A 14,493-nucleotide genomic window follows, 5' to 3' on the forward strand; every position below is an offset into this window, starting at 1 on the left:
GGTAGGGAACCCATCACCCTTGTTCTATTACTCACCATATAACACAGATATTATCATCAGCTGAAGATAGTAACATTGCTTATTCAAAATGGGGGATAGGTCACTGATTGGTCATGAATATATTGATAGAAATCAAAGGAAGAGTATGATTACACTGTAAACCATATGAGATAGTTTACCCCCTTGTCAGTAGGCCAAACTTTGGCAAATGGTCTAGGTACCCTTATGAGGTGTTTTATTACATTAGATGAATGTGCCCTTTGTATGTCTGCTATTCTCTCATAACTACTGGCCTGTTACATGCATTGATTTCTTTGACTATCGTGTCCTGTGGGCCTCTTACACATTCAGAAAGACAATGCACCATTCAGTTGCTTCAAAAATGTCTGAGTAATACTTCACAGACTTCTTGGTCCTTATGAGTCTGTCTTGCCCTCAGGTAAACTGATGTAAATCCTATTGAACAAATTTTGAACACTATCAGATGAGATTCATGTCCTTTGGTGCAATTTCTGATGGGTAGGTATATGTTGTGGACAACAGTTGAGAATTGCTTTAGTGTCTCATAGTATCCGTGCCATTACTTCTCATAGCAGACATTAGGCCAACAGTGGATACTATGAGCTAATGTATAGATTATTATGAGCAAATGGAAGTCATTGTTTCCTTATATAAAAGTGTACAAAGAACAACTCTGGTCAATCTTTGAACCTTCAATAATGGAGTTTGCCCTCACTTAATACATAAAACCTTCGTTGTGTTAGATTAGTGCTGTTGGCCTGGTTCCATATGACACAATATAGGTAAATTAATGTAAATGTAAACAGACAAAAAAATCTCCTTTTAACTTTCATAAGCCTTTGGAGCCAGTAACTGCTTCTTCTGGCAGAAGAGTTGAAGGGGAAGGAAGAAGGGTGAAGGAAAGGGACTGGAGAAATTTAGGCAAAGGGGTACAGCTGACTTTTCTAAACTGTTTCCCTTTCCCTAAACTTCACCAGTTTTCCTTCACCCCTCTTCCTTCCCCTTCAACTCTTCTACCAGAAGAAAGAGCCCCAGGGTCCAAAAGCTTGTGAAAGTTAAATCCATTAGATTGTGTGTTCCCCTGCAGCCACTTGGTGAGTAGATTTTTTTATTTGTTCGTTTACATTATATTATTAATAATTGATTATTTTCATTACTATAATGTAGGTAAATTGTTAGACCTGCTGTCCACCATAAATATTCAGTAGTCCATTACTAAATTAATCAATTCTAGCACTTGTTTTCCTACTGTAGATATGTTGTCTTTCAGGAAAGTGTGAAATTTATTATTTAACAAAGCATATAATTTTGTGCTGCTGCCTCAGGTTCATGTTGTCTACTACAACATGGGTTTTAAGCCATGATTAAAACATACTTACATTCAGTTTCAGAAAATTTATTTTAAGATATTTCATAATGGTACTAATGTGTTTACAACGCTTACATCTTCCTTAAGTCATTACATACTTCTTACATGGAGTCTAATAAAATACTGCCCTCCTCATGCCAAAATGGCTGCCCCTTTATAAATAACTCTGAACAATCCTCAGTATTGTTATGAAGGGTTTTTTAATAAAATTACAATTAAAACTGTTGTCTTAAAATAATTGCAAATATCATCAGTTGTACTGGCACTTATAGAATGAATACATTTATCGAACTTTAACCATTTAATCTTGTATAAACGTGAAAATACCGAAATATGACATATTAACAATACTTTTACTATTTTTAAAAAGTGCAAAAGATACATGGATTGGAAAATGTTCCTACCAGAGTATATGTTTCCAAGTCACCCATGGAGTCTATGTTTACCCACCACTTATAACATTTTTGCTAGTTACATTTTAATTTTCTAATAATTTCTGATTCTCTCAGTTGGTTTTTATTTAAATACAACAGAATTTAATTTCATAGTTGTTTTAACAGAAATTCATCTCAGTTTCAAAGAAATGACCTTGACCAATGTCACCTAATTACATTAATCCTAAATGTTCCTACCAATTACAGGACTTATATACTTTAAATGGGTTTCAATGGACTGTTACATCTCAAAAGGAATAAAATTGACACTATATTTTTCAATAGAGACTCATGAGTGAATTTGTTACACACAGAAACACTCTGTTCTAATTAAAATGACAGTCACACATTGAAACAGAGACTGTTAATTATCATAGTCTGTTAGTGATCAAAGAGATGAAATATAGTCTGGTTATTCACTCTCAAACAGCAGATTAGACTTACACACACTGAATGTCAAATAAAGCTTATTTATTGATACATTTTAACATTAAACGTGAGAGAGATACTTGTGCTCTGCTTTAAAAAATAGTAAAATGTTTAACTTGTCCAGAGTTAAAAAGTGGATTACCTCTATTGAGAAAAATAACCTGAAGTTTATTAGTGGTGTGATCAAGAAAAAATTTGCATCATCTGAAATCACAGTATCTGTCTCTTGAAATAACAGGCATAAGAATGAAAATTTCTACATTTTACTGTGAAAACTACACATTAATGTGACAGTGTGAAGGTAATATCATACTCAAGCTGAAATATTTTACTTTTACAAAATAGTCAATGCCCTGTGCACCATTACTTACACTTAATAATGGTAATGTACAGAAGTTGATTGTTACCCAAATTTATTTTGAATTAATTAGCTAATTTTTTGTTGTGATCATTACATATTTATGTAAAACTTCAACAATGTAAGAAAATATATATTTCTAGTTACTGTAAGAATGACATGTTAAGTTGCAGACAAGTACATTTAAAAGACATTTACACATAAGCTTTTGACCACAGCCTTCATTATCAAAAGAAAGAGAAACATACACCAATCATCCACAAAAGAAATTTCATCTCACACACGACAGCCAGTTCCAGCAGCTTGGACCAGAATGTGACTGTCATGTGGAATGAAAGCAGCTGTCTGGAGAGGGCAGGGAAGGGTAAGGGATAGCAGTATATGGGTGGGGCCAGAGAGGAGGACTGTTTGGCAGGAGTAGGCTGCTAATAGGCACAGCATCAGGAGGTTGTGGGTAGTGTAGAGAATCATATTATTATTTTTATTCCTCTCGTTCTTTTCTTTTTATACATAAAATAATATCAATTTTGTACCATAGATAATATTGGCACACAAACAAAACAAGTAGACATACACTCTTCAATTGCTTCATCTTCACCTTTTGTCTCTATAAGTGATAGTGGGCAGATGCATGACGAGGTCCACTGAGTTAATATTGTTAAAAAAAATGTGTGTTCCAACTATAGATTAAATAAGTGTTATAGAAAGTTATGAGGAGAGCAAAGTTTATTCGTACATTCATATTCTGTTCATCATTTTGCCCATGCCAATAATCCTACATCATGAGGATCGAAGCAAACAAGAAGAATTTGTGTGAGCAGGGCAGGAACCAGTATTGGCATACCAATCTCTATGCTCAATAGTGGTAATAGGAAAAGGATGTACATAAATTTGTGAATGTTAATCTAATAATGTATTGAATATTGAAGGTCTGTTGATATTAATGCCAGCTTAAGTTCACTCAGGATATGCGTACTTTCCAATTTCTTTCAATTGTTCTTTCAAATTTTCTTTTTTAATTATTTAAGCAGCAATTTTAATCTGTTTCCATTACATATTATATTTTATGCGTGCCTCCCCAGTTCTCCCTGTTCTCTTAGACACTATTCAATAGGGTGGAGGGAAAAATGGAGCAAAAAGAAGGAGAGGAGGTGAGAAAAATTGGTGGATGCATAGGCTGAGGGTGGCAAACAAAGGCGTTGGGAAAAGAAAATGGGGATGTGATGAGAGGACAGAGAGAGTGGAAACTATTGGATGGAAGGTGAGGGGACAGCATGTGACTATAGGCAACATTTTCCATCCCCTCTGTCCTGTCACCTCCTCCCCATTTTTGTTTCCCATCCTCTTTGTTTGCTGCCTTCTGTCAATCCACCTTCCCATCTTTCCCTGCTCCTCTATTTTTTCACTCCCCTTCCCACACCTCCCTGACCCTGTGCCTGTTGGCAATATACTCCTTGCACACTCCATCAGACAGCACTCATCTCTCCCCCTACTCATCCAATACTACCCTTTCCCCTTCCCCACCTCCTCTAGCCTGCTGTTTCCATTCCACATGACAGTTGAGCTGCATTCTGGTTGGAGCTGTTGGAGTTGGCAGTCAAGCGTGCATGAGATGTACTTCTTGATGTGAATGAATGGTGTGTGTTTCTCCTTTCTTTTTCTGTCGCTGAAAGCTTACGTGTAATTCTCTCTTAATTGTTCCTGACTGCAACTTAATGTCACCTTTGTGGTAAGTAGCACTATTTTTTCCTACCTTGTTGGTATTACAACACAGACTTTCCCATGTATAACTTCATTTATTTCCACTACTTGAAATCAAAACTTAATTTTTTATTTTATCTTTGCAGAAATTACAACAAAGGGAATGCAAATATTTGTATTGTTCTTTTCTAATCGAGAATTTAATTGTGTCTGCAACATATTTAGTAATTTTGATCTTCAGTTTTCTCTATATGGAGGATCAGCTCATATATTTTAGCACAAGGTGTTTTGAAGATTTATTTATCAGTGGAGTTCATGCTTCAATGAATTATTCAAACATAAGATTAGAAACAGAGTAAGTACCAGTACATCAACTTTTGTTTTTACTTTTCTTTTACAGAGTCTCATTGAAGTATTGTGTTCTCGTGTATTTGTTTTCACAGCAGAGTAAACGATTAGGTGTACCTCAACATTGTACTAAAATGCCTCTTTATTTTGCTAGTCAAATTGAAAAATGCTATTACTTGTGTATTACACTGAAATTCTAAAAAGAATATCAATATTTATTAAGCAAATTGCCTTAGTCATATCACAAAAAATGAAATGATTTTTATTATTCAACTTATTCATCACTTGTTAGAATCAAATACAATATGTATCAAATATGATAATAACAGAAAGAGTGAATTAGTTCAAAGCTAATATAGAAAGGAACAACATAATCTAGCACTGACAACTGGGAACTTGAAAAAAAAAATGTAATTTTCAAAAGCATAAAGTTATAAGCTATCAGGAATAAGAATAATGAGATCAAACAATGCAAGATATCTGAACAGCAGACAGCTAACAGACATTCATTATATAAAAAGACTTTTGGTGTTAATGCATAAGAAACAATCAGAAAAATGATGTGTGGTCAGCAGAAAATCTTTTGAAATTCTTTTTTGTTCTACAGAAGGAGATGAGAATGACAAGGAAACATCCTGACAAATTAGAAATCTGTGCTAGACGAGAACTCATACCTGAAGGCACGCTTTCCATTCACTTTACAAAATATCTGTTACAACATGCCTTTGTGCTTACAGTCATGTTCTCTAATACCTTTCTCCTACACTCAAAACACTATTGAATTAAATTGAGGTGAAAGGGTATGAAGAGAGAGCACTGACAAATTTGAGAAAATTTGTGAGGCAATGGTAATGAACAGTGATCAACATTGCCATGTGGTGAAAGAGGCTTCATGCCATCAATACACCTTTGTTGGCCATGACATTCTAAAATTACTGCCTGGTTGAATCCATATGTTCTTAGAGACAGTTATGTTAATCGCTTGGTAGACATAAGAAGCTTAACAAACTTTTTGTTTGCACAACAATGGACTGATTTACCTTTGAAGAACTTTATCTTAAGAATAATGGGAACTTAGATAGTATTGTTTTGTAGTGTATGGTATTTTACTTGTCAAATAATATATATTTTATAAACCATGTGATAGTATTTTACAGGAGGCAGTTCAGTCTTAATCTTATATCAATAAAAATAATCATTTTTTGAAAATATAATGTAATTAAATGGATAAAAAAATCTACTCATCAAGTGATGGCAGAAGAAAACACGTATAAAGTTATTGAAGATATGTAAGTTTGGAAGATAGGAGACAAGATACTGGCAGAACCTAAGCTGTGGGGGTGGGTTGTGAGTTGTGCTTGGGGTAGCTCAGTTGGTAGAGCATTTGTCTGTGAAAGGCAAAGGTCCAAAGTTTGAGTCTCGGTTTGACACACAGATTTAATCTGCTAGGTAGTTTCAGAGTTATTGAAATTTTCTAGCTTTCAAAGCCAGTGGCTCCTACTTCCAGCAGAAGGGCTGAAGGGATAGGAAGAGGGTGAAGGAAAAGGTCTGTTGAGACTTAGAAAATGTGAAGAGTTTGGAAAAATCATCCAGAATACTGGGTCAGAGGAGACTTACTGGATGAGATAAGAATGAAAAACTAGTTTCTGGGGACTGACCAAGTATAATGTTAAGGTGTGCAGGAAGGACATCATAGGACATCAGGTGGGCACTTACTGAGAAAATGTTCAACAGCAGACAGACCACGTACATGGGGGATGTTGGTATAGAGGGAAGTGGCATCAATGGTGGCAAGCAAAGAATGTGAAGGCAGTGGGTGGGCACATATTTCAGATGATCTAGAAAATGGTTGTTGTCTTAAATATAGGAGGGTATCTTTGTACTACAAGTTGCAGATATTGGTCAATGAAGGCAGATTTATGTTTGATCAGTGTTTTGAAGTCAGCTATTATGGCACAGCCAGTGTGATTGGGTTTTTGGATCTTAGGAAGAAGGTAAGATGTGGGTGCATGGTTTCGATGGGGCAAGATGTATTATGGATTGAGGTATCAGTCATTCTAAGGGACCTGTGTTTTTAAGAAGGGAATGTACATCAGTTTTGTAAGTTTTGTATCACAAGGATGGAATCTTGATGGCAGATCCTGAATGTAGAGGTCAGACAGCTGGAGTAGATCCTCACTTACATACTCACATCAGTCAAGTATTGCAGTGATAAACCCCTTGTCCAGTGGGAGAATTATGATGGAATAATCAGTTTTTAGAGGACAAAGTATCTGTAATTCTGCAGAGGATGGATTAGCATCATGTTGGAGGGAGCTAAGGAAGGATTGTGAAGCAATGCTTGATGTTAGAAATTCTTGGAAGACTTGTAAAGGATGATTTAGACCTAGAGGTGGTGAATCAAGATGAGATAATGCTCAGAACTGCTTAAGGCTGGTTTCAATGTCAGGTGCTCAAGGCAGGATTCAATGTCAGGTTTGCTGCTGGATAGGTTTTATGACTGAGTTGCAAATTTATATTTCCAGTTGACATTACGTGTGAAGGAGCATGTTTAAATACTGGGTTGGGGTGAAAGTGGAACCCTTGGATGACATAGATAATTCAAGAGGAGAGAGTGACTTTCATAAGAGGTTAAGAACAATGTACTGTTGTGATTGGTTCTTGTGATCGTGAGTTATCATTGCTCTGGGAGACTGGTGAAGGCTGGCAATGTTAAGAAAGTTGTCCAAGCTAAGTTTATTGGAGATGAGTGCTGGTTAATGGAATGGCTGTTCAGAGATGTTGAGAGGTACAGAAAGGGAAACACCATTGTTGACGCAGTTTAGGAGAGGGTAGATTAGTTTTTTGAGGTCAATTCTGGCCTATTGCTATGGTTTGAAGTTGGCTTGGCAGATAATACCATGCAAGGAAACACGACGCCAGATAACAGCAGTATTTTGTAGAAGGAGAGAAGTCAGGTATAGTTGAAATTAGCAGATGAGGCATATAGCTAACACATTGGTAAGGTAAGTGCAAGAGATTGCTGCAGGACACATTTGTGTGTATTTGGAGGTTGGGAAGGAAATTGCCATGAAATTTGTAAATAAATCAGCAAAAGATGATCAGAGATTATCAACCATAAACAAAGTGTTATATAGAATACAAATTTGTAAATAACAATGGACCTGTCTAATTGCAGAAATCAGTACTAGAAAAGAAGTAGAGGCAAGATTTTGGTTAACATAGGTAGTGCAGATAAATCAACAGCTGAAATGGAATGTAAGGTCAAAAATAGATGAAAGTGTGGAAATGATACATAATAACAAAAATTGACAAAGGAATTATATAAGTTGGAAGGATAGCCACATGAGCTAGTATATCAACAAAAATAATTAATTTTTGAAAAGGCAATGTAGTTGGATAGTTAAAAAATCTACTCACCAAGTAGTCACAGGCAAAAATACACATAAAGTTATTCAAATATGCAAGTTTTCCAAGCCAGTAGGGCTGAAAGGGAAGGAAGAGGGGGTTCTTCTCCTATTCCACTACTAGAAGCCTAGCTTGATGCTATTTTGTGGACATACTTTACACTTAATGCACTTGTTTAGATTGCTTTTTACAAATCACTATCTCTCTGGCTTCCTATTCTGCATTTTCACTCAAGAACCCAGTCCCTAACAATTATTCCTTCCTTCTCATGATACAATATACATAGTTTTTTTCTTTTAATGTACCAATACTTAATGCCTAATTTTCCAGACACTGTTTTATAGATACAATATTACATCATTTGTCAGAAAAGTTATGGGACAGATTTTTTTTAATTTCTGACTTTGCAATATTATAAAGAAACAAATGCTGTTGCTGACCATGGTCCTCACATGAAGCATGAAAGTACTGAATGGCAGATTCCTGAATCACCAGCCTCAGAAAAAGTAAAATGAAAGCCTTTAAAAACAAAGACAATATTAATCACTTCCTTTGACAATAAAGGATTAGTTCACCATGACTATGTTTCTCCAGATCAAACAGCAAACCAAATGCCATACATCAAAGTCTTGAAACATTTGCAAGAAGCATTTTGAGAATGCTGCCCTGATTTGTGGCATTCTCAAGACTGGTTCTTATTGCATGACAATGCAAGACCCCATACTGCTTTATTTATCACTGAGTATCAGGCCAGACAATCTTTTATTGCCATCTTACATTCATCATATTCACCTGACAACTTGTGATTTTTCCTTTTCTCCTGAAGTGAAAAGGCAACTGAAAAGAAAGCCGCATGAAGATATCACAGACATCCAGTGGGTTGTGATAACGAGCTTATAATGAATGCATGTTTGCCCACTTAGATTTTTGTCCAATTTTCGTCACAAGAATTTGATGGACTAAGCTCCTTCCATAACTTTTTTTTCATGTGTGATACTCATCTCACAGATGGTTAGGTTTTAAATTGTGTAAACAGAGTTTTTGAAAGACCATTTTGTTGAAACTTTGCATTTAGGGTGTTTAGTGTGATTATGACAATGTCCAGAATTTCTGTCACATTTTCTTTTTAAGTAAGTATTGCAGTATCATTGGCAAAATGACTGGTTCAGCACTGATATTGGAAGGTAAAATATTTATACAAAAGAGAAACAAGATTGATCCCAAGATTGACTCTGGATGAACTCCTTTTGAAATTGTATTCCACTGAGTAGCATAACTTGTGATATTAGATTTTACAGTTACCCACTGCTTCCTGTTTGTAAGCTAACACCTGAACCACTGCATAGCATGTTGTTTGACTGGGAGGACAGAAGGATGACAGTAATTTCCCATATCCTTTCTAGATAAGCTCAAGTACTGTGGTATGAATGGGACAGCGCTCAAATGGTTTAAATCATACCTAACTGGAAGAGTGCAGAAAGTTGAAATAAGCAGTTCACATAATATGCAAAAAACTGGTGATTTCTCAAACTGGGGAACAATCAAGAATGGGGTGTTGCAAGGTTCCTCTGCCATTCTATATTCATGAAGATGCAAGGCTGGTACTTTTACTTGATGATACAAGTATAGCTATCACACCTAACAGACAAGAATTAACTAATTAAATTGTAAACGATGTTTTTCAGAAAATGATTAAGTGGTTCTCTGCAAATGGGCTCTCATTAACACAGAATATACAGTTCCACACAGTAAATGGAATGACACCATGAATAAATATAGACTTCAATCAGAAATCGGTAGCTAAGGTAGAATATTCAAAATTTCTAGGTGTGTGCATTGATGAGGGGTTGAACTGGAAAAAAAAAAAAAAAAAAAAAAAAAAACACACACACACTGACGATATGCTGAAATATTTAAGTTGAGCTACTTATGCTATTAGGATCATTGCAAACTTTGGCAATATACATCTCAGAAAATTAGCTTACCAGGCCTATTTTCATTCTCTGCATTCATATGGCATGATATTCTGGGGTAACTCATCATTGAGTAAAAGAGTGTTCATTGCACAAAAGCATGTAATCAGAATAATTACTGGAGCTCATCAAAGATCATCCTGCAGACACTTATTTAAAGAGCTAGGGATCTTCATTGTAGTCTCACAATGTATATATTCACTTATGAAATTTGTTATTAACAATCTGAAGGAATTCAAAAGTAATAGCAGTGTACATGGTTACAACACTAGGAGAAAGGATGATCTTCACTACTCAAGGTTAAATCTAACTTTGGGTCAGAAGGGGGTAAATTATGCTGTCACAAAAGTCTTTGGTCGCTTACCTAATAGCATCGAAAGTCAGACAGATAGCCATATAGCATTTAAAACGAAATTAAAAGAATTTCTTAATGGAAACTCCTTCTACACTAATTAGATGAATTTTTGGATATAGTAAGTGGGTAATTCCCCCTCCCCCACCCACCACAAAAAAAATTAAGTGTCATGTAATATTTTGTGTAATGTAATATCTTGTATAGACACCTTTTATTAACCTGACAGGTTCCACATCATTACAAAGTCTCGTATTCATGATCTATGGAACAAGTACTAATCTAATCTAATCTGATCATTTTTTGTGTAGTGGTTTTACCTCTAATTCATCAGGGAAGCCAGTTTGTTCAAATGATTGATCATTAAAGAGTGTGTGCTATTTTATCAAATACAGAGTTAATAACTTTGGTGAATTGCAAGATGATAAACAAGGTATGGTCATAAGGTTGTGAATCATATAAGAAAAAAGGCAATCTCATTTTTATTCATGTCATAATTTCAGTATAGGGATTGAATTTGGCTTACAATTTTCAAACCTTGTTAAAACTGAATCATTAAAAAATCATTTTCATGATTATGCACAGTGATTAATAATGTCTCTAGATATTTGTAAAGAATCTATGTCAGTATCAATGTGAGCCCAACACAAGAGTAGAAAATTCTAGTTTGACTGCAAACAATGCTATTAAAAACAGACCCTCACTATGTATGCACGTAAGCACACTGAGTATTAGTTCAGTCTTGTAACTTGGATTTCTTGTACTTCAGATACATGTGCATGCATGCACACACACACACACACACACACACACACACACACACACACACACACACACACACACACACACACACACACACCTGACACTGTGATCTGACTGGCACTTTCTCCTCTGAGACTGTGGCATAACTTAATAACTCAACCTCTCTGTAGGTACAGATAATAAAGTTTATTTACCCCCATATATATCTAATGTCACTTAATGCATATGTGTCACTTTTTAAATCTATGGTTTTGTTTAAGTAAAAATATAACCATTTTATGCATGCACTGTGATGTATCATGTGTCTTTAATTGTCTATTTGCATGCATTTTACAGTCACCATAGATTATAAAGTTAAGTTTCTTGTACATGTAGGTAGTTGCACAATTACTGTGGCGCAGGTATCTTGACTCCAGACTCTGTACCTTCACTGCAGTGCCTTTATCAGACTGGAAAGTTACTTAAGACACTGACTATTGCTGAATGACTTCAGGCACTTCTTTTTTTCAATATGTGTTTTGCCTTCCTGTTACAATTAATATGTTGCATCATTACAATTGCTTACACTCCAAGTTGTACAACATTAGCCTTGTACAATGTCTCTTGTATATCCTGGCTGTCAACCAACAACCGTTTCTTTCATAGAAACATGAACAACATGAACAGCCAAGCATCTATTTGTAGGCTATAATCTCTGTGTCCACAAATGCTTAAAGACCTGTCCCACTTGTTACAACACTTCCACCAAGTACACGAACAATTGTTAGGTCTTAAATAAACAGATATACTGTGAGAGGCCCCTGAGGGGTGGGGGGGGGGGGGGGAGGGAGCAGGATACTGAGTGAGGGGTGGTGCTACAAAAGAATAAGATCGCTTCTCGGCTTTTGGCAAGATCAATGTGTAGTATTTATTCATGTTAACATTGTGTATAAGACTGAGGCATATCTCCTAGACAGGATATAAGTGATATGGAATAATCTCTAACTGCAGCAAGTGCCACAATGCCCTGTAATAGCACCACCCCATTTTGTAGATATGCTGAGTTCATCATAGCACTTGTAGCTGTACAAACAAAACAAAATTCTGTGCACGGAAGGCAGGCCACAAATTTATAATATACTAAAATAGAAAATTACTTATTAAAATTTGCAGTCATCTTTCTTCAAATTGAGACAGTGAGGTATAACACATCACTTTAAGCCAAGTGGTGTTTTACATCGCATAGTTTGCCACTTAGACTGATGATGGTCTGAGAATCTTATGCTACAGATAAACTAAATCAACATTAATTACTTTTCAACTGACATCTTCAGTACACCCCATAACTTTTCTTTACTCATGTCTCACATCCCAAGTGAAATGATATACTTAATAATATCTTACTTAATAGTAAATATTAGCAGGCCCAACAAGAGGGCTGGTGGGCTGGGGGAGGAGGGGGGGAGGCAAATCACTGGGGCTGAAGCCTCATGGGGTACCCAAATCCCTCAAGCATTTGGATCCCTCAGTGTTCTAAGTTGATAAATATCAAGCTGCTATTGTAAAATAAAATAATATAATAAATAAAATAACATGTAAGTTGTGGGGAGTGGTGGTGTGGTAATTCCAACAATAAATAATCACTGGCACGCATGTCGTTTCCTATGAAAACTTTTATTCTTGCAACAGATACACAATGCATGCAGCATAGAGCTTGCACTACAGAGAACTGATATGGTGAAGATACAGTTGTTCATGCTGCAGTAGTGCAGAGATATTATTAGGGGGATAGAGCCAGTGGTTTTGCATCCCCATAAATGTTACTGCAGTGCCAGCATAACAAGTCTTATTGTTCCTTTCCACTTCAGTTCTTTAGTTTTAAGTGTCATACAGACTAACAGCATACAGTTCTATTTCGTGTTTAATCTTAAATGCACTATACTTTCTTTAGAAATCATGCACTAAAATCACCTTGCAATGGATTTGAAAATGCTCTTTCTTAAAATGTTGGAATTATACCAGAACATCTTCCCAAAAAATGTGCACAGAAACAGTTGTGAAATATTGTTATAATATTTTGCATTCAAGAGTAAAAATAAATTATTTTTATTTTTAAGAAGTTGTCCTGGAAGAAACGTAAAAATTAAGAAATGAAATGACATCAAATTGGTACTCTGGTTATGCTGATGGTCAAAAGTAAAGAGGTAATGTTCTTCATTTGTTTATCTGCAGAGTAGCCAATGTACATGGGAACTGTCATGTCATATGATGTAACATTATTTCTCGGTCATAAATCTGGAAATCCAAATAATGAAAATTTCCTTGAAATATTAGAGCTCTAGAGTCACTACAATCCAGTTCTCACATAATATGTTAGTAATGTCAGAGCCTGACAAGAAACTGGAAGTCATTTACAAGTGCATTATCTATTAAGTGATACAAAGAGTCAATTCATTTTTACTTGGGCCCATCATGTTATGTAGATGCCATCTTGAAGTACAGAAAATGAGAAGCATTATTCAAATATTGTTGATGCAACTCCTGATTCAAATCATATTGAACAAACAACATCCATCTCTGTTATATTTACTTCAAGCAGGAAACACCGTCAGGTGGCTTGTGGAGTATGGATGTAGATGTAGATGTAGAAGTAAATGAGAATCTTTTGGTATTTGCAGATTATAGTCAGAAAACACAAGAGTTACTAGTGCATATTTAATTCAGTCAGCACTTGTGAAATATTCAGTTCCTATCAGTGAGTGCCACAGACAAGGTTAATATGATGGAAGTAATATTAGAGGGTGCTAAAAAGGAGCTCAGTCTATTTTCTTCAGTCAACTCCCCTTCCAAAATGTTCACTGTTTGCTTTTCATAGCCTTATGTGGTGCATGTGTAGCTGAGAGTTGTCTTGAGGCAGATACTTTCTCAGTGTGATTCAACTTCCTTACAACCTGTTCAGGAGCAGTCCATAATGGTGGTAAATTCTGCAACAGTGTGTTGGAAGTTCCTTATATTCCATGTCTGACACCGGTCAGAGTGGTCAAGCTGATGCTGCAATACCAATTACAGCTCAGTTGGATAAGATTTCCATTGCTGTTGAAACTCTCAGTGAATTAAATTTGTCAGCTGAAACACATTCTGTGGTACATGGTGTTTTGGATTATGTGAGGTCATTTAAATGTTTAATCATGGCATTAATTTAGCTAAATTTGTTGGTACTAATTGACTACAGAAACACATTACTGCAAGCTCAAAAGACTACCATTGATAATGAGGAAGATACTTCAATAACTTATTACATGCCTCAGAATATCTTTGCAAAAATTGTAATGCCATTCTCCCCAATCTCAAGTTGTTGC

General features: G+C 35.7%; 1 protein-coding gene across 5 annotated transcripts in view; it reads left to right on the forward strand.

Annotated features, from left to right (window-relative positions):
- The window catches only part of LOC126412840 (polycystic kidney disease protein 1-like 2), a 126,728-nt gene that overhangs the window by 100,899 nt on the left and 11,336 nt on the right, over window positions 1–14,493 (forward strand). For 4 of the 5 annotated variants that reach the window (XM_050082686.1, XM_050082711.1, XM_050082692.1 and 1 more), the window contains one exon: window positions 4,459–4,667. In XM_050082686.1, coding sequence (XP_049938643.1) covers window positions 4,459–4,667 — 209 coding nt within the window. Of the gene's footprint in view, window positions 1–4,458; window positions 4,668–4,755; window positions 5,817–14,493 lie in introns of those variants that run through there. The other variant, XM_050082719.1, reaches the window with a different exon arrangement.

Source organism: Schistocerca serialis, chromosome 1, assembly GCF_023864345.2.
Source record: "Schistocerca serialis cubense isolate TAMUIC-IGC-003099 chromosome 1, iqSchSeri2.2, whole genome shotgun sequence".
NCBI classification, from domain to species: Eukaryota; Metazoa; Arthropoda; class Insecta; order Orthoptera; family Acrididae; genus Schistocerca; species Schistocerca serialis.